Consider the following 21,959-nt stretch of genomic DNA (forward strand, 5'->3'; position numbering starts at 1 on the left):
GAACAAAATGTTTCATTGCGAAAACGCATCAAAGAATCTTGTGCTCTTATCTAATTTCGTTTATTTTTTTATTTGTTTTCTATTTTTTTTTTTTTATTTTTCTTTTCTCGACGACACGTTTCGACGTATCAAATGATCTTGTATTTTCTTCTCTCCATTTTTTTTCTTAATTATATTCTTCATTCTCTAGACCATATGACTATTATTTTAAATCATTTATAATCGAAAGACACGTGAGGGTGTGTGGTGTGTGTGTATGTGTGTGTGTGTGTGTGTGTGTCTTGTGTACACGTAAGTCTTTTTCTTCTCGTGTCGTTAATATTCATACTCCAAATTTCGTAGAGATCTGGAAAAATTAAAAATTCAGTGACAATTAAAGAGTTATTAAAAAATAATCTATAATCTCATAGCTTAATTCTGAATATACTTTAGAATTCAATCGAAAGTAGGTAGTATTTAATCTCAAAAAAAATACGTTTAGAAATTATAAATAATAAATTATAAAAAATAAATATAACAAGATTATAGCTTTGTATACTTCGTTGCATCGTGCGACTAATTGTATCTAATTTCGTACATATATCGAACGAGGTACTGGGGAGTGACGGTTACTTGAGCCGCTGTGTAACATTTGCCAAGGCAACAGCAAACGCTTGCAATGCACTGAATGGGTATTGAAAATCCAACGTGTAGGCGTTTCCATCTATTCGACCAAACTGCATTACCTGCATAATAAAACACAGTAATGAAAAAAGAAAAATAAACATATTGATAAAAGTAATAGAGTAAAAAATGAAAAAAAATATATATTTCAAAACGTGCCTGTTTGCCACGGAATTCAATTTGAAAATTTTTCGCACTCTCTTGGGTAACCCTACCACCAAAATCAAGCTGGTACACTTGACTAGCCTCGTTCCACATCGGTGCTTTATTGTGCATCACAAGTTCTCGTCTGGTTGATTCTTGTTTATGACCATTATGACCTCCACTCTTCTGTTTTAACTAAAATAATGTAGAGATTATGTGGAGATATATGTGCACGTGTGTTTTTTTGTTATGTATGCGTGTATGTATGTGTCTGTATCAAGATTTTTTGTTCTTTCTATAGGCTATTGTATATAAAATTATATTTTATTTCATTTTATGTTTAATATTGTTTGGAATATTAATTTTGCTAACTTTTTGACGAAGTTGTGCTTTCTGAAACGTTTCCAAGTCTCGATAACTCGAGGACGAATCGTCCTGTATAAGTCCTTCCTCGTCAGAACTTTCACCACGACTTTTTCGTATTCGCCTACTTAATAAAGGACTCGAGAGAAGTCTCCTTCTGATTGGCGAAGCTGAAGCTGGTCTCTTTCCTTTTTTCGAAGGTGCTGGACTGCTCGGTGAACTTCTTGGCAGTCTACGCGTGATTATTAATGTGTTTAGATGTAGATAAATAACTAATAAGTAATAGAATCAATTGATTTACCTTGGAGATGGACGAGGAGAAGGTGGTGGCAAGGAATGACTCTCATCGAAATCTCTAAGTCTTGCTGCGAGACCATCCAATGATGATGCTAGTGAACCACTCGGACTAGAACCTCTAAAAAATCATTTTGAGATATCAATATCAGTTAATTTTGTATATTTTTCACTCATATTACAATTAAATAATTTGTTTAGTCACCTAACAGGAGACGCGCAAGTTTCTAATCGACTCGGTTTTTTAACGAAAGATTCTTCGTCACCATGAAGTATCTTCTTTTGACATTCAATCACAGTATCGTTGGTAATCTCACCTAAAGCTACAACATTCGAATCACTGCACTTTTCCTCAGTTAATATCTCCGAATAATTAACAACGTTCGTTGCTTCCTCTAGGTGTTCAGGTAATTTAGGAGAAGTTGATATCAATTCGTTACTAGGAAATATATCACTAGAGTCCAAACTCTTCGATTTACCACAATTACGAAGTCTCGGTGGTTTAGTACTCTGTTGTCCAATCTCATGCTGCGTCCGATTTTTTTTCCTTCTTTTCGTTTTTCTTGAAACCAATACTAGTCTCTTATTAGGTGCTTCCTTTCTCAACATATTCAAGGCAACGTCGCAAGGAACCAACTGTGCATCGACCAAATCCAAATATCCAACGCTACAACTTCTTACTATAGAATCGTTAGAACAAAGTGGTCCGATGCTAACTACCGTTGATGTCCTATGTACTCCACGAAATTGTTCGATGTCAGCCTCAGCTCTACTCTCCTCGTCGATAAAACGAAGTTCCTCTGTCTTTCCACTCGATTGATTATTAGAAATATTGATTTTTCCAAAAGTACCCTGAGATTTGTTTTCCTTCTGTTGTTCCAACGTACACAGCGAATATGAACTTGATTGTTCGTGATCAGAATGATCGGACAACTGATAGGAACACGTAGACGGAAGTAATAAACTGGACGAACCGTTCGAATCATTATTATTTTTTGGAAACGGATTTAAATTACTTTGCGTAGGACTAATGTTCAAATTCGTCCCGTTGTTCTGATTATTTCTAGCGTGTAAGAAACCGTGGCAGCTTTGTTGCACGTTGTTCGAGTGATTAGAATTTAGGACGTTACTCGAACATGACGTTATGATGTTTAATCCATTCATATAAATCATTTGCGACTGAGAACAATTGTTACCGGAATCTAAATTATTTAACATGGAATTTTGTGAACTGGATGCTTCACCTAAGGGTACTTGGCCATTGTGCATGGACGTAGGAATAATGTTCGATGAACCAGAATTTAGGCTCGTTTTATCTTCCTGAGATATCTGATTAAACTTATTATTCTCAAGTTCCTTTTTCGTAACCATACCATTATTTTGTTGATCAGCTAACGCTGTTTTAACTCTTTGAATATTACTCGAGTAATCTGTACCATTATTCGACGTAGCTATCAATGTTTGTGTCGGTGCAACTGCATTTTTAGGCGATTGTAAAGCCGGAACGTCGCAACATCTTGGTGGATTATGTCTCGGTGGTGTACGATAGGTATTTGTAGGTGCACTTCGTATATTCTCGTACAAATTCGTCATCTCTTGAAGATCTACATAAGGAAACTCGTTTTCATAACTTTCAACGCGTGCCAATGAGGCGGGTAAGGCTTCTGTGGTTAAAAATTGATTTGAGATCTGAGATTTTGGACGATTTGAATTCAGTCGTGCGTTACGCGGTGTCATCGGAGCTATAGGTGGTGGCTGGGTTTCCGATGTTGTTCTAGAAGTTCCTTGAAGATCCTGAAATGTTTCTTCTTCATCCTCGGAAAAAAGATTTGGGTTGAAACTTGGATCTGGACCTGTGTGAAATACGTTTCATTTGAAATTGGAGGATAATATTTAAAAATATAACAATTACCTGCAGGTAAATCATCTCTCAATTCCGTGATCACCAATGTCATTTGCCTTGGTTGCAAATGTAACAATGATGTACGATAAGTAACTTGACCTAAGTTAGCTGGTACAGAATCAGCCAACCCATGGAATTTAAATTTCGTGCCCCAGATATTCGAGGTAACTTCAACCAGTCTTGCGTGCTAAAAACAAATAGATTCGGTTAAGTAAAATCATGATGACACTCTTACGTTCCTTTCTAAACCTAGAACATTCTATATAGATACCTTACGTCACGCGAGATGTGTTATATCGATCGAGTAACTTAAGTACGTAATTAAACCGCTAATCTTAGAAGAAAATGAAAAGAAATCTTATTTTCTTACCTCGGGTAAAGTGTCGACGTAAGTTAAATCGTCACTTTCCTCGATACTTTTTTCTTCCCTTCTTCTTCTATTTTTTCGACGATTTCTTGGTGAACTACACAAATCAGCAGTGTCCCTTTCCGTATCGGAGCCATCACTGAACGAAGGACATTGTGAAACATCGTCAAATAATTGCAAAGTATCTTGATTCTGAGGATCGAATATTACAAATTCTGGTCTAATTTTACTAGTTCTTCGGCCTTTCAATAATGGCACAAGACCACCTAGATATTCCAAATATAATGTATAACAAGGTATAGGTTCTATAGCATGTCTAAGCATTGTACAATGTAATCTTCCACTTCCAGGTGGTGGCCTTGATACAAAACGTCTTAATTCTCTTGGCTCTGGTACTGGACATCTAGAATAATAAAACTATTTCACGATCAAACATATTTTTATTTCATAAATTATTGTTATTAAAAGTACCGGAAAAAATTGGTCCCATTTATAATAATATATATATAACAAATATTGAAGAAAATAATAAAAAATTATATTTAAGTTTAAAATTATAAAAACGCTGTACACTATAATCGCGGAAATGGAAACGGGTTTTAAATACAAGAAAATATTTTCCGGTACTTTTAATAATACATTTGCAGTTGCGTTTACCGTATTGTACTGGCGAACAATGCAGCTACCGATGCTCTTAATCTCGGTGGCAAAGGAAGTTGTTGGACACTGGACTCTCTCGTGAGGGCAGCCCTCACTGCTAATCTAGATAGCAACTGCAACGAACCGACCCTCCTGTGACGTAGAAATTTAATTTAGAGTTTAAATACTCCTCTTAATTACTATCCATTGTTAGAAGAGATTTATCCATACGATACGTAAAACGTTCTTATAACGTTTTTCTATAAGATTTATATCAATGTGTGACGTTTATTAAATATATTAACAAAATTTGACGTAACACGGTTAACGGATAACTTTACAAATGTGAATGTTATTTTTATTTTTTTTTTAAGAAATAATAATATATTAACAAAATAATATCGTACAGTTTTTGTAGAATTAATTTGAAATTGATTGATGAGTCAACGTTATTAATTATCTCACAAATAATGAACACAAATAATTAAATGAAGAAATAAAAAAATGCGAAAAGCACATACATAAATCGTATTATATATCACCTGGACACCCATGCCGCATGTACTCTTGCACCAGTTGCTACGAAGAGTCTTCGGTCGTTATGACCCCAGGTTAACGCCGATACAGGGCACTGAAGATAACAAAACTCGTAAATCAATGTCAGTACGATAAGAATTCGTTTTATTTATCGCGTGTAGTAGATACAAGAGGAGAAGCTCACCTGCGTGTATGGAATCGTCGTTGTGTAAACGAGGGTACCGTTCACTGAATAAAATTTTAACAGGTTCGTATATTCTTGGAAATTATTTTGAACTAGGGAATCCGATTCTTTAGTTCCTGCTATTGCTAAGAGCTTTCTCGAATTACTCCATTCTGCGTGTAAAGGTGTTTTTAAGTTGGTAAATATAGTGATCGGTGATACGTCGTCGAATGAACGTAACATGACTATGTTACCGTCAGCGAGGCAAACAGCTAACACGTAATTACGTTCGTCTGTTGATTATATTAAAATATAGAAATTAATTAAGCTTGATACGGGGGAAATGTGTGTTTCAGCAAAATTAAAGTATTTTTCTTTTAATGCACCCATTTTGGATGAAAAGTAATAACAATCATTTGTGTGTATATTAAATATATAAAAAAAAAAAAACTTAATTAATTTTGATACACACAAAGATGTGTGTGTCCAAAAAAATTGATAAATATTAAAATACATATTTTAAATCTATTTTTTTAATTATAGAATTACTCGACTTTAATAGTTAAAACAATGAAAATATTTTTGTTTAATTACCTCTTCTTGATCTATCGCTAGTAAAATCTTCGTCACCTTCTTCCATTGTAAATTTTTCAGCGCTCCAGGCCATCGATGTTACACCTGCTCCTAATTGTACCTCCGATACCATTGCACCATGAACATCCATCACAATCAATTGCCCGGCCGTTGTTCCAAAATAAACCTATCATCATCGTAGATGATGAAAAATATTTCTCCCGATAAACTCGTGGTGTTTTGACAAATTGACTATTACTATTATTTATTCAAAGTGTGCGATCGATCACACGATATTCGTATTGGAATGCAAAACGTTCGATTCATGTTTTTTTTGTTTTTAAATGAGCATAATTAAAAACGAGCTGATAGATTCTAGATTATAATTTGCCTACAAACCACGTGCATAATTGCTGTACGAAATGATTCTTGCCTGTTGGTCATCCGGTGTCCAAATTCCGCAAGTTATCGTTGCTTTACCATTCAGCATTGACGACCAATATCTTTGACCACCAACACTGCCAACTAGTACGAAACCATCCTAAAAAAAAAAAGAAAATACAAAAAAAAATATAAATTCAATAAAATTTAACAATTATTATATTATGATTATTATTGTTTAATAGAGAAAAGACACACACAAGTAGTATCACTAGATTAATTTGATTTGTTCTTGAAGATATTCTCTGATTACATTTGAAATGGGATATTCAATTCATTGTACATTGGTTAAAGTTAACTTGATACTACGGTATTATATTCGATATTGATCAGTATTGATAAAAATATTCTTTTAGAAATCATTTGAATGATATTAATGAAAAGTTTCTAAACGTTAATGAATCCGATGTCGACAAATTCCATATGAGTTTTTTTTCAAAATAAATAAAATTAATTGAAGGATATATAATATTATTAAATATGTATGCGTATTATACCCGATAACATATAAGAGCCATACGACCGTCGTGAGACCAAGAGAAATGTGTTACTGGGGTGTTCCTATCGTTTATTAATTCTATACTCCATCTTCCTTCATATTTTATCCAAACGAAGATTACGCCTGAACTGTCACACGATGCTAACTTCTGATAGGGCTCGTTCCATTTCACGAATATTACCTGTAACAAACCAAAATATATATGTTTAAATATTTTTTTTAAATATTATACGCGAAATATTGGCGGAAACTCAATGTCTTTAATTTTATTAACATCTTGATCGTATATAGTAAAGAAATTATATGATATTTAATAATCTAAATTAATAATATAGTTTATAAAAATAATAATAAAATAATTTAATAATATAAATAAATTATATGATAAAATTATTCATCATATAGTTTGCTTTTTAAACGGGACAGCATACACAACGTGCCAAGATTTTTCCTTCTTTTATCCTTCTTTTTTTTTTAATAACAATAAAAAAGAGATAGAAATTAATTAAAAAGAAAATAAAAGAACTCGATAATATAACGAGCATAATAAGAATAATAATATAATTTATTTTATTGTACGCGTGCATGGTAAAGTATATAAAAATGCATTTCACACAGAGAATAGTATTTTCTTATAATTAATTGATTTTTCATTTAGTTGATGATTTTATCTCTTCTCATTCTTTTCCCTTTTAATTTTCTTTCGATGCACTTCGATAAGAAGATAAAGTATACCCAACGTTCATACTACTTTTTAACAAGAATTTTTCTTTGCTTTTTTTTTCTTTTTTTTTTTTTTTTTCATCATCATCGTGCTTCGTTGAAAGCAGCAGTCAAACCTAGTTGAATGATCAAAGCTCTGCTTTTTATCTCGGTATGCCATTAGAGGGATTTGTATTTTCGAGTACTGGCCTGTTTCTTTAGGGAAACCGTGTTGCAAAGATAAAAGAATATCTTTCATTTTTATAGAAACTTGTAAGAATTTCTATATTTTTTTTTTTTTTTTAATTCTTTCATATTTCAACAAAAGCAGAGAGAAAGAGAAAAAGAGAAAAGAAAGTATATTAAAAGTTTGAAATAAGATTCCCGAAGAAAGACGAACTATATTCGAGCACGACAATGTGTATATATGCAATTGTTATAATAATAATAAGTATTATTATTATTATTATAATAAATATCATATATAGTTGTAGTAATAACAATAACTTTGACAAAGAAGTTTCTATTTTCCAAAATTCTTTACCACCAAATTACTCCGGTTCTTCCATTAACTTCGAGAAACTTTTTTCAATATGTTATTGTTAAAAAATATTAATTAACTTGACTCGCATAGACGTGTAAACAAATCCTTCATATAAGAAAAACGTAGATAATTAAAAATATTCAGGCAAAAAATGTGTTCGAACGTTTTGGTATAAAAAAAGAAAAATTCGTAAAGAAAAGATTTTGTTGTTTTAATATGATTTGTTCTTTGAAATAATACGAAAAGGTTCGTTGAATTTCTATTTGTAAAGACTCACGGAATAATTCTATGGGAAATGTGTAGTCAACGGGGTGTAGATATACACGGTGGATTAATCGCACTCTGCGTGAACGTCGAATCGATGCCGAAGCATTCACTTGTCTAGTGAAAGAAGTCAACGACCGGGTATACGTGTAGGGGATGCAAAAAAAAATTATCGAGAATGATCAGCTACGTGACAGTTAGTAGTAAATGTGCATGGAAGGATTATTATTTATTAGAAAATAATATCTCCTCCTAAGTCTTCTAATTATTCTTTGAAAATTAATTAATCGAAACAATTTCAAATACATTTCGACAAAATTAAACAAGAAATTTAAAGTTATATCAAAGAAAAGAAAAAAGATCCTCCTAAGTCTTCTAGTTATTCTTTGAAAATTAATTAATCAAAACAATTTCAAATACATTTCGACAAAATTCAACAAGAATTTTAAAGTTATATCAAAGAAAGAAAAAAAGATCTATTTACATTTATTCCAAGTTTTTTATTCTTCTCAAAGTTCGCTTTTTTCCTCGAACTCTCGTTTACCTACTGAATTTTCACACTATATTTTTCTCGATCGAACCAATCTTCACAGATCCATATCAATAAAGCGAGAAAGAGATGAGAAAGAGAGAGAGAGAGTGGGCGTATTCGAAGTAGAGGATTCATATATTATATTTTTCGACTATTTTCCAAAAGCTATGGATTTGCAGATGACGGTAAAAGGGTAGCAGCAGGTGATAGGAACGAGATCGTGAAGGTATATATATATGGTTCTACCTCGAAAATCGTGAAAACATGATGGGACGCTGGAAAGACTGAGATGAAAAAGGAAAGAATAAAAAAAAAAAAAAAAAGTTAACGTACGATGGTTATGAGTAACCACTACCACTACCACCACCACCATCACTTATATGACAGAAAGCGAAAAAACATGATGGGACGCGGAAAAGACTGAGAAAAAAAGGAAAAAAAAAAAAAAAAAAAAAAAAGAAGAGTAGAAGGTAGAGTTTGTGGAAGAGAAGGAGGTGGTAAAGGAGGAATAGGAGGAGGATAAGGGGGAGGAGGGGGGGATGATCGATAAAATGGTTGCCTCGAATTCTCTGGTGGGTATGGTAACCATATATGTTAGAATGCGAGATTGTGGTCCGAGTACTTCTCGAAGAAATGTATAGTACTCCTGAAGATGATGTGAATTCCATGCTCGGCAAAACATCGGCCACCACCCTCTAGTCGAGATTTACAAGAATTTCCAACCCGAATATGAAGAATCTCGTATTGGGATCCTATCTCCCCCTTTTTTTTTTTCATGGATAAATTGATAGACGGATGATAAGAAAAGATGAATTTTTTTTTTTATGAGGGGAAGAAACTAAACATCCTTTCAATCCGCGTTTGTTCATTCATTATATAATATTTAACATTTTCTTTCTCGACTAATCAAATTCCATGAAATTTATTATGTTAATCCTGTGTATATGCACCACGCTACATATATATATTATGCATATTAAATATATTTATATATTAGAGAGTAGATTGAAAATTCATGTACATTTCAATCCTTAGAAATGTGTACTGTGTACTAAACGTATTATATATATTATATATATATATATCTACTTTTATATACACCAATATACGCAATATCGTCTTCGTTTCGTTGGATTTGAATAGAAGAGAATAATAATGTTTCTCATTGCCAAATAAATTTACATTAGAATTTCTCTTGCGAACGTTAGAAAAGCTTCCTTACACTTCAATAGCCGTGAAAGGTTCAGAGAGAAAATGAAACGAAGCTCACCAAACAAGACAAGATCTGAGAGGACTTTTGAAAAAATCAATTATGGTACGAGTTATGGTGTTAAAAGTGATTCTCATTGAAAGATTTCTTATATATTCCGAATAGAATAGATTTGAAAGGGGTCTCGTTTCGATATAATTCTTTAAAAATTCGTATTTCTATCTGTGAGTGTGTGAGTTTGTCTGTCTGCTGTGTGCGTATCCTGTGCATCTATGTGTCGGTCATTGACTTTTCTTTATTTTTGTTTCTTTATTTCTCTCTCTCTCTTTTTCCTTTTCTCTTGTTGTAAAATTTCGTTGATAAGAAAAAGATAGAGGGTATACTTTTACCTGCTAGCATCGTATATTTTCCACTCAACGAACGAACGAACGAACGAACGAATGAACGTGAAAAACAAAAAAAAGAAAAAACAGAAAGGTAAGGAAAAAAAACGAGGAACCCTACGCTCGACCTCCCACATTTCTCTTTTGTCCTGCACGTAGCTCACACATAACACGGTTTGCTCGCTTTTACACGATATGAAATTCTGTTTCTAGTCGTATTCGCAAAGGACTATGAGGAGCGGGGTGGTAGTAGGTAGGTTGGTTCATACTTTCTACTAACTCCTTTTTCTCTTTCTATTTCTCTATCGTTCTATATTTTTCTATCGAAAAATGAGTAAAGCCTCACACACCCTCGTGAATCTTTTAGTAGACTATTGTGCGCTACCTTTAGGTATATATAATCGTCTCCACTTTTCGTTTAAATCCTTACGAGTCTCTTTTCTCTCTTTTTACTCACATACAGATATGCATTTTTTACACACACACACACACACATATATATATATATACGCGTTCTTGCAAAGTTTTCATAATATTTTATCTTTTTCTCTGGCTTCTCACCACGAAAGACAATTTTTCTTTATCTTTCTATCTATACCAAGGGACCCTTTCAACCAACGTTCTTCATTTAGCTAATTGGCAGCACTTGATAGCAATGCTTTTCTTTCTCTCTCTCTCTCTCTCTCTTTTTTTTTTTTTTTATTTTTTTCTTTCTTTCTTTCTTCTCTTATCTTTCGAAGGAAGATAAATGCGTTTCCTTTTTCTCCCTCTCGCCCTTCTTACATCATTCATTTATTTCTCTTTATATATAGTTTTACCACCCTTATTTCTTCTTTGTTTGTTTTTTGTTTCTTCTTCTGTTTTTCTTTTTTTTTTAAAATATGAAATTCTTTCATAGTCAGACGATGAGAAAGATCTTAGGGTGTCCCCCCCTCCCCCCGCGTAAAAGGATACATACCATCACCAATGCAATGCGGCAAAACGCTGCAGCGAATCTTGGAACGTTTCCTCTCGTCGAGTCACACGCTAAATCAATGACTGGAAACGAACGAGGTCTTTTTCAATGTCAAGGCGAAACCCTACCAACCCACCCACCCACCCACCTTTTTTATTTGTCTTATTTTCTAGACGAATATTATTGGCTCGATTTTTGTATTATGGACATTTTCTTTTCTCTAATTGTATTACAATCTTTTAATTCTTTTTTAGTTTCCTTTTTTTCGTCGTTGTTTGTTTCATGCAAATATGTTTAAACTCTATATATATATTTGGGACATTTATTTTCATTGTTTTACGTTTCTCTTCTGTCGATATTTCTAATGTTACGAATTTTGTTGTCGAATCATCATTTCATTTGATATTTTCCGAATTATTTCATAGAAAATTGTGTAATTTCGATTGATCGATTCACTTTTCGTTTGAAGGGGACGGGAATAATCCACGTGGTTGTTTCTCATCCCTAAAGGGATTTAGGACTTTCTTAGTTTGACCCTGCATCAACGTTTTCATTGTCCCACTTAGAATCTCTCTCTAACTGATGTTACTTATTATAACTAACCCGAGAAGCTAATGATGTCAAACGTGGAAGGGAATTTCTCAGTTAAACCAGTTCCTTGTACTCGTTTGCTCGGATACCTAGCTACCTGCTGTATCTGCTTGTTTGTTAGCTTTTTCTCTTTTTTTGATTTGATTTTTTTTTTCTTATCCTCGAAGACATACATAATAAGTAACATGAGAGTGGACGAATGAAAGAAAAGAAATAATAGAATATATTTTTACGTTGTGCTGTTTCGACAAGTCAACTTCGATCCGAGAAAGTCGATTTTTTTCTTACGTAACCGTAAGCGTTATCGTTAAGAGAAAAAACGCAACGATTTACATAACAAAAACACTTTTCTTTTCTTTTTTTATCTTAACCACCGACTGAGTAAGAAGTAAGTGTTTTTATATTTTAACTAGGATATATTTATCTGTAAGTTAAAAAAAAAGAAAATAAAATGAAATAAGAGAGAGAGAGAGAGAGAGAGAGAGTGAGACAGAGAAAGGTAAAGAGAATAATTCCGAATAGGTCATATCGAAAAGTGGAACAAGTCTCGACCTCGCTTTATTTCAGTGTAAGCTTGTATTTTTCATTCGGTTTTATTGTAAGACGTAACACCTCCTCCTTGTCGATATAAATCATTCCGATATTACGGACGTTTTAAAAAGAGATGGAAAAAGATGCATCTACCAATGGAACATTCTAAAAGCTTTTATTTTAAAATCATCGACACGATAAAACATCCCTATTTGTGATCCTACTTTACAGAGATTCTGTCTCCTATAATATTTATTATTATTACTTTTATTTCTTTATTTTTACAATTTAGATCGTAGAAAATAATAAATGAATATATAGAATCGAACGTAAATGCGTATTTGTCCTCTTTAGGAATGTTTAACCATAGAATATTAAAAAAACAAAAAATAAGAAAAGCAAGTGAAAAATGTTGTTATTTGTTTAAAGGAAGGATTTGTGCAAAAGGAGGGAAAGCTCGGAAGAAATTTCTTGGTATACTCGCAATTATCGATTCGTTTCTACGAAGTATACAGTTGGTACGGCCTAGAACACAAGAATAACTGAAAATACGATAAGTAAGTGGGTACCTAGGTACCTTAAGCGGTTGGTTGGTTAGCTTGGATAAAGGTGACAGGTAGAAAGAATAATGCTCTTTTACAAATTTGATTCTCTCGATATCGGTTCGTTTAATGTTCCAAGGATAAATACGACTACCAATTCGTTATTCCTTCCCTCTTCATTTTATTACTCTATTTACCCCGTCTGATCGCGTTACATCCCATTCCTTGTTTCGCAGCAAACATTTATTTTTCCAATGGAGAAGAGCTGCTGTTAGTAGTGGTGATCGATAATCGTCACGCCCATTTCATATACCCCTAACCATTTCCAAATATTATATTTTTTATTAAACTTCTCGAAAATTATTTGGTTATATTTCATAAAATATATATATTTTACGATTATCGAATATATTTGTAGCATAATATTTTGGCATATATTTTTTCGACGATAATTCTATAGGATTATTACATGAAAACCTAATACGTTATATTTTTTATTCCTGTTTTTTTTTTTTATTTTATTTTTTACATATATATGTATGTATGTTTCGTTACGGTATGTAGCCTTGGTACAACATACTTCTACGAGATTTTCTAACACGCGTATAAATATCGGTACAAAAATCAAAACGCGTTGGAAATCTCTGTAATATTATTTGCTAATTTTGGGAAATATTTGTCTTTTATCTTTTTTTATTTAAATTCCTCCTCGGTTAAATATTCTCCATTTGGTTCTTTTTTGTTTTTTATTTTGTTATTTTTTGATAATGATATAAAATTTCAAACGAGATGAGCCCCCTATATTTTCTTTTTTTTTTCACGAGCTTTCGGAGTAAAACGAATCTTGATAAAATCGATCGTGTTCGATATACACTGACACGTTCTGGACTTGTTCAAAACGCGAGGTTCAACGTACCGTTCTATGGGAATCGCGACGTTCGATCGAGAACTTTGATAATTGGCAGTGCTTTCAAATCGAGCTATGTGCTCTGCCAGAGTCCATTCAGCTGAACCGATAACGTCTCGTCGCTTTGATGCCTTCGTAAAATAAAAATAAAAAGAAAAATAAAGAAGATAATAAATATACAAAAATATAATAATACAAGGAAAAAAACAACCATTAACTACTATTAACCATAAAATGAAGATTACAAGAAGAAGAAGAAGAAGAAGAAAAACAAAAGAAAAACAAAACAAAACAAACGACATATTCATCAATTTTTTTTTTCTTTTTTATCTAACAAGCGTGTTATCGTATTAGAATGACTCCTTCTAACGTTTACGTTGCAAACGAATGCATTTAGGTCAGGCGATAGTTAACTCGCTTCTTTTTTCTTATTTTTTTTTTTTTTTTGTTTCTTTTTCTATTCAAACACATTGTCCTCATATTTTTGTACTTGACAAATTTCTTGAACAATTATTGTCTAAGCACATTATTTAAAAGAACTTCAGAACACGAAGGATCATTTACTTAAACATTTAGCTGAATCAACGAAATTCCAATAGTGAAGTGATTTCTAAAGAGAAAAGTGATATCTCGAAGATGCCATTGGTGTGGGAAGAATAAGGGGGAGTCACAAAAAAAAATAGAATGAAAGAAAGAAAGAAGGGTTGAAAGGTGCTTTAGCACGATCGAACGAGTCACGGTTTCGAAGATAAGAGTTGAGAGTCACTGTCTTAAAACAGCACTGCGTGTACCAGATCGATACCTACGCCGACTACCCTTAAACTCTCTCAAATACAGACCAATGTGAACGCAGAAACCATGTTTTTTCCCTCTTTCTGTCTGTCTCTCTCTCTCTCTCTCTCTCTCTCTCTCTCTCTCTTATCCTTTTTTCATTAACAAAAGTAAATTATCTAAAGTGATAAAAATAAGAAACAATTAAGCTGTCGAATATATTATCACTAACCAACAATTATTATTTCCTTCTTGACGCACATGAATACACAAAAAAAAAAAACAAAAAAAAAAAAAGAAAGAAAAAGAAAAACAAAATATAGAAAACAATGAGAACAGAAAAATTTGCATGAGAAATTAATTTTTAAATTAATTAATACCGCTTAACAGACGTAGAGAGGAGCAGCGTGCCATGAAAAATATGCCAAAATTAAAAACATATTAATTTCGTTGAACACAACAATTATTGATCGAATAAAAATGACAAAAATAAAATCAAACGGATCGTGTGTTTTTCCATCTACTATAAAAAAAAAAACTAATACTCTCTCTCTCTCTCTCTCTCTCCCTCTCCCTCGTTCTCTTCCATTTTTGCTCTCATTAACACCTTGGATGCAAGTAGTAGTATAGTTCATCGTTGAAGGAGTCAAAATTACTGACAGTTCGTGCACGAAAACAACAACGGGAATGACTCTTCTCTCTGAGGGAAGTTTGCAACGCGATATGAAGGGCAGACGCCTCGTTTGTTTCGTCACAATATGTGAGGCTCTTATTTACAGCACAGCCCTCTCGAACCTTTAAAACGGGGGTGTCAGGCTCGTGAACAGAAGAGCCAGGTCGTGGTAAGGGTGGTGTGCAAGGTGAGCGAGCTTGCTTTTTCGCTATCTTTTTCTCTTTTTCACCCTCTTTCGTCGTATATTTCTATCTCTGTCAGATTTATATACATATATATATATATATATATATATATATATATGTATATATACATATATGCATGTAGGTATGTATATACATAGAGACGAACGAACGCATAGAAAAAGGAAGGAAAAAAAAGGGTGGTGGCATGGTGTTGGTACCTATAACGCGAGAAGAGAGAGAGAGAGGAGGGGGTGGAAGAGGGAAAGAGGTGGTGGCATGAAATGTGGAGTAATAACGCGCAAGAGACGAAGACGAGAAAATATCTCGCTTGGAGCTAGGAGGAGATTTTAAGCTGCTGTTATTAATACCGAAGAAGTCGTCGTACTATAAGCAGTCTTATAGACGCTTTTAACTTTCTTTCTCTTCTTCTTTTTCTTCTTCTTTTATTTTTTCTCTTTCTCTCTTTCTCTCTTTTATTTTCCTTCTTTTTTCCAATTTTTTCTCCCTTTTTTTTTTGTTGCTCATAATATAACATAATATCTATATTAAAAAGTTTACAGTCTGAATAAATTTAATAATAAATTTTATATATAGATATGGTGTTTAGTTATATTAGATTTAGATTTTTTAGTTTTTTTTTTTTTTTTTAATAGGAATACAAAATTGTCGTAATATGATAAGAAATTTGATTTGAATTAATTAATTGTGTATGGATTTATGTAAATATATATGTATATGTATCGACGAATTGTGTGTGTGTGTGTGTGTGTGTGTGACGTTTCATTTTAAATAATAAATTCAATATTAATCGTTTGCTTCTTTTTTTGCTATTTGATTACGACGAAAGATAAATGTATGATATTATTCGTAACGATTTAATGTAGAATCTTTGTTTTTTTCTAACTAACAGCGAAATGTTTCTTTGAACCGAAACGTTTGGAAGGGGTGGAGGAAAATGATCGAAAAGGGCTGAACTTTATCAACCATCCCCCCCCTCCCCAAATACTTGATTTCTTTTTCTTTATCGAACACTTACGTAGAAGAATAAAACCACATGACTGGTATGAAACTGATAGGACGTTGAGCTTTCGCATAACTATTTGATCGAGTTCGTTCAACCCTCTTTAACGTATATATACGTATATACTAAGAAAAATGCCATTTCAGGATGTTTAATCGAACGTTCAAATCATGATTTACACTCAATTTACTTTGTCAATGCGTATTGCTTTACGACCTGGAAGAAAAAAATTAGTTTCTTCTTTTAATATCCTTTTCTCATTAATTCTGCTTCATTCTTTTTTCCCTTTACATTTATATTTAATGATTTCGATTCAAAGAAACGGAGACAAAAACAGATTCTACTTTTTACAAAAAAAAAAGAAAAAACCAGAAAGAGAAATGAGAAAATAAGAAAAAGTTTATTTGCATTCTATTAATAATAATTAAGTTACGAATTAATATCACACACAATTAAATTTGTAGAAATCGTTATAATTTATAAATATGAAAATAATTATATATATATATATATATGTTTAAAATATTATTTGATCGACATTAAATGTTTATTGATTAAAGTAATTTTGAACAATCGTATTTGAAATAAAAGGTGTACCCAATTTATATTCATGCTCGATGGAATATACAAGTATTGTAATAACTTCATTCGTACAATCTTGATACCTTTTTATGAATTATTTTTAAATCTATGGAGAAGAAAAAAAAAATAATTAAAAAAATTTTGTAAAGAAGAGGGAGAAATTCACGACTCAAAAGTTTGACGATATTTTTCATTGTGCTTTCGGTACCAAACAAATCTCTCTTTTTCATTCCTGAGATGAATTCAACGAGAGCATCGATTTCATTTGCGGCTGGCTGAGCGAAGTTTTCAATAATAAGAGAGAGAGAGAGAGAGAGAGAGGAAAAATCCACGTGTATTGGAAAATCACTTTCAAATCGTACGCTATTTTTTTTTTCTTTTAGTTTCGAGTTTGGTAAGTTCCACCGTGAAATTTAAAAAAAATATCTAGTAATTCGACCGTGGATTAAATATTCGCGAATTCAAATCTGTCATATCAATAGTTTGAAACAAAATAACCAAATAAAAAAAAAAAAGAAAAAAAAAAGAAAAAGAAAGAAGGAAGCAGAGGACTCTCTGAGAATAAATAATTATAAATTAAATTAAATTAATCCATATTATAAATGAGAATATATCCCTTTTTTTCCGTAACGATACAAATTTATTTAACGTGAAAAAAAATTAATTTGATTAAATAGACGCGAAAAGTATACGGGATAAAAAAAAAATTGAATTATTTCCTTTTTGCTTTTTTTTGTTGTTTCGCGTACTAATTGAAATAATAAAATAAAATAAAAATGTCTTATACGCGCGAAATGTAAATGAATAAACCCCCCGTGGTAATTTATTTCAACAGTTACATTATAAAGAAGATGATTAATTAATGAATTTAACGAATGGGGGGTGGGACCTAGCTTGACGTGTCATTAAAAAAATAAAATACATTAGTCATCGATCGAAATTGATTTGACTATTAATAAAACATACGAGGCATATAATCATTCGTTCGAGTTATTTCGATTTGAAATTAGAGGAAAATTCGGACTCACCTCGCTACGATGACCACGAAGGTTGTAGTTTGCTCGTAACGGAAGTTCTGCAGCTCTGGTACGACAATGCGAAGTAGTAAATGTCACACCGACAAGACCACGAGCATTCCCGGTAGCTAACCAACCTTCCTGATAGTAATTTGTACGGTCAAGCTTCCATCCCTCGTCCTGAAACAGAAACAAAAATATTACTACGTGCAGAATGTGTACGATTTTCAACGTAATAATTAATTAATTTACCGCTATGAAAACAAGCCAAAAAAAGAAGAAAGAAAGAAAAAAAAGAAAAAACACTAAAAAGCAATATACTGTAATTATGATAAATACTAATTAGTGTATTTTCTCATTACTGTGCGTTCAATTTGTGTGTGAATATTAATTTATATATAATGTTATAATTTTATGAGTATTATATAATAATATATTACTTGAAATATAATTTTATGTTCGTGAACGTGTAACATATATGAAGGAACTATGAGAGGTAATTATGCGATAATGTAAATATGTATGATATATATATATGCTCGTTAATGAACAGACGTATTAAGAAATAATTAGAAATACAGGAAACGTTCGATCCATTCACCCAATTACGATTCTCTAACCTTTCATCGAAATATCTATTTCTTCGTGTATGTGAAACGTTTCTATAGATATATAACATGGGCGAACAATGAAAGTCTATTGTAAATGAACAATCAACGTGGTAGAATTGATGAGTATGATCGAGTGAAATACGAATTTTCTTTTTTTTTTATATATATATATCTTTCTTTATCCCAAAAACTACACGTAATTACACGTTTTTAGTATTTGACAAAAAGAACAAGTACATTGAGATGTGTAGTATCCGTTATCTGATATCCCTTTAATGGGTAGAAAAAGACGGATAGATGATATAGGCAGTTAGATAGAAAGAGACTAAACGAAAATCGTCTGGGTCACGACTGCTGTTTGAAGAATATTCGATTACGAGAAGCCCGACGACGTATTCGCTCACGGCTATACGGTGAGTTAGGGTGGTGCTACTAGTCCGTTGCCAAGGAGAAAGATGAAATTCTCGACGGAAATGAAGCCGAGCGAAGGTTCGTGTTGCAATGAAAAACGAGAGAGATAGAGAAAGAAAAAGAGAGAGAGAGAGAGAGAGAGAGAGAGAGAGAGAGAGAAGGGGTGAACACATTTAGTAGGCGTTTCGTCCAAGAAATTTAATTGAAGAAAGCACCCATTCTCGTGTACATATGTAATTGGCCAATTACCATCTCAAAAAAAAAAAAAAAAAGAAGAAAAGGTCCTCCCCGTTTCATTTCCCCTTTCTTTTTCTTTTCGATTGAAAAAGGGAAAAAATTTACCGAACAATTAATATTAAATTTAGAAAAATACGTATAACTTTGTTTTACGAATCAGCACATTGGGGGTTGTATAACATTTTTCTTCGTATTTTCCGTTTCATTGATATTTTTTTTGTTTCTTGGTTTTAACGAATAAAATATATTATCGAATGTGTACCACACACACACACACACACACACACACATACACATACTTTAGTTCCGTTAACGATACTCAAGCACCTGAAAATCGCCCTCGTAAATTAACCCTAACCGAAAAGAGAGAAAGAGAACTTTCTCTATTGCGGGGTAAGTAGTAAACTCGAAGAACAAAGGGCTTCTGGGTATAACTTAAAACCAGTAGAAGAACAATGGACGCGTTTGACTCGTCCAAAGAAATCGCCGCGGAGAAAAGGGGGGAAAAATTTTCCTAAGCCGATCTTTTCGTTCGTTCGTTCGTTCTTGTTGAGCTTGAAAAGCTCGTTCGATAAATCGTGTCTCCGTGAAAGAGTTTATTTTCTCTCTTATCTCTTTCTCTCTCTCTCTCTCTCTCTCATTATCTTCTTGTTATTATCGAACGGGGGTGAGATCCTTCTTTTAAATTATTCAACGATACCGTTTTAATGCCAGTCAGTCGATTCATTTGCATGTTTCCAAAACAAGATATAATAGAAAAAAAAAAAAAGTAATGAATACATTATTATTTAGGAATATTATTAGAAAATGCATAAACTGGAAAATTACCAACAATATTTGTTGTCCTTTCTTTTTTTTTTTTTTTTCTAAATTTCACATTAACATTTTTTTATCGGTAATATTATCTAACTTTCTTGGCTTCTAATATAAATTTCTTATTAAAAATATAAATTCGTTGAAAGTCTCGCACAGAGTTAAACTCAGTCCATCGTTCAAGTTTCTTCATTAAAAATTTCCGCTAGCATGAAAAGACATAAATATATATATATATATATATATATATATATATAATATATAATTTATATTGTGTTTTTCGTTAGTAATAGTAGTAGTGGGTAGTAGAAAGAGAAGAAGCAAAAAAAAAAGAAAATAAGAAGAAGAAGAAGAAGTTGATTAGTGACGTAGATTTTGCGGATAGCGTGATTTCATGAAAGATTATCCAATGGAACTAGTGGAAAAGGAACGAATAGAAAGAAGAGAGTATTTGGAGTTTCTCACGAGACGACAGGATCGTTAAAAGCAAAGCTTTTCTAATTTTCTACGGCCAAGCACCTCCTACCATGCAAACTCGCGTGTCTAAGCATCTACATACTATTACCAATGCAACATGCTAACCTACGAATGAGAAATTTTTTTACTGTTGGAAGATGGATGCAAGAACGATGGAAATAAAATGCTTCAGAATGCTCCAAATGAATGCTCGAGACGCTTTTTAACCCTTTTCTATATCTATTTCTTTTTCCCTCTTTCTCTTTCTTTTATTCTTTTCTCGGTTCTTTCTTTTTTTTTTTTTCTTATTTCTTTCTTTCATTTAACTCAGGGAGGTTGCTGAAGAACGACTAACAATGGAAACTGATTCGAATACGTATATATATATACATTGACAATTAGAAAAGAAACGTCTAATTTGATTAAATTCCATTCGAGCTTGTTATTTCTGATCATTTGTGAACGTTTTTTTTTTTCTTTCTCTTCTATTCTATAAAAATCTTCTCCATTTTATTCTTCCAATAATTTCCATTATTTTCTTTGTTTTATTTAAAATTTATGATCACAGTATATATATATATATATATACACATGTGTGTGTGTTATTAGAAATGTGATCAATTAAATTACTCGAGGTAGTTTAATTATCACCTGTCTCGAGTAATTCAAAAGAAAAGATTTTGTTGTTAACGTTCTTCCTCTATTATTCTCTTATTCTTTATCTCTCTCTCTCTCTTTGATTTATTTTCTAACTCAAATTAAGCAAAAAGGTAGAGGATAGGAGATTGTTGTTATTTAAATTACATTTAATTGAAAGTTCGTTTAAGAGACAAACTTTTAATTTTCTCCATTGAAGGATGATAAATAAGTAGACAAAATTAATAGAAAAATGAAAAAGGGAAAAATTTGCAAAATATTTGGTTGGTAATCTAGCAATGATTATTTTGACAAATACAATATATACTCGAAATATAAGAGAGATGGAAAAAAAAAAGTAGTCGTCGATCACATGCTTGCGATAGGAGGAGGACGGTTTTCCTCATCGAGAAAGGCAGGTGCTTCTTCCAAGTGGTATTATTCGATTTAACCGAGAACAATGGTTCTGGCATCACGATCGATTTGAACACGATCCACCTTGCAAGTTTATAACACAGCCAGTCAAGATTGTAAAACGTTATCCTTTCTGCTATTACTTGTCAAATTGTTTTTTTATCATTTTCCTAACATATCTTTTCTTTTATTATTTTTTTCCCACAATTATCACGCGGCTAGATAAATATTTCGATTATATATATACATATATATATATATATATAAATTATATAATATATAATTGATTGGTGATAATTAGTGGTAGACGAGGGGTGTGTTAGGAGTAAATCAAAAATGAGATAATTATAAGTGAAATAATGATAAGACATTGTAAAAAACTTTGT

The 21,959-nt window shown here is 32.2% G+C and overlaps 1 protein-coding gene across 1 annotated transcript in view; it reads right to left on the reverse strand.

The window, feature by feature from the left end:
• Positions 1-82: 82 nt before the first annotated feature.
• Positions 83-21,959, reverse strand: part of LOC106789648 (tubby-related protein 4) — a 29,497-nt gene continuing 7,620 nt past the window's right edge. The window contains exons 2-16 of the mRNA XM_014754044.1: positions 18,008-18,175; positions 6,585-6,767; positions 6,080-6,187; positions 5,668-5,833; positions 5,095-5,366; positions 4,916-5,004; positions 4,392-4,526; positions 3,738-4,137; positions 3,377-3,554; positions 1,670-3,317; positions 1,472-1,585; positions 1,180-1,402; positions 823-1,002; positions 578-725; positions 83-346 (exon numbers count right to left, since the gene is read on the reverse strand). Coding sequence (XP_014609530.1) covers positions 609-725; positions 823-1,002; positions 1,180-1,402; positions 1,472-1,585; positions 1,670-3,317; positions 3,377-3,554; positions 3,738-4,137; positions 4,392-4,526; positions 4,916-5,004; positions 5,095-5,366; positions 5,668-5,833; positions 6,080-6,187; positions 6,585-6,767; positions 18,008-18,175 — 3,981 coding nt within the window. The 3' untranslated portion in view covers positions 83-346; positions 578-608. The remainder of the gene's footprint in view (positions 347-577; positions 726-822; positions 1,003-1,179; positions 1,403-1,471; positions 1,586-1,669; positions 3,318-3,376; positions 3,555-3,737; positions 4,138-4,391; positions 4,527-4,915; positions 5,005-5,094; positions 5,367-5,667; positions 5,834-6,079; positions 6,188-6,584; positions 6,768-18,007; positions 18,176-21,959) is intronic.

This window comes from Polistes canadensis, unplaced genomic scaffold (genome assembly GCF_001313835.1).
Source record: "Polistes canadensis isolate GaletaPanama2010 unplaced genomic scaffold, ASM131383v1 scaffold_194, whole genome shotgun sequence".
Lineage (NCBI taxonomy): Eukaryota > Metazoa > Arthropoda > Insecta > Hymenoptera > Vespidae > Polistes > Polistes canadensis.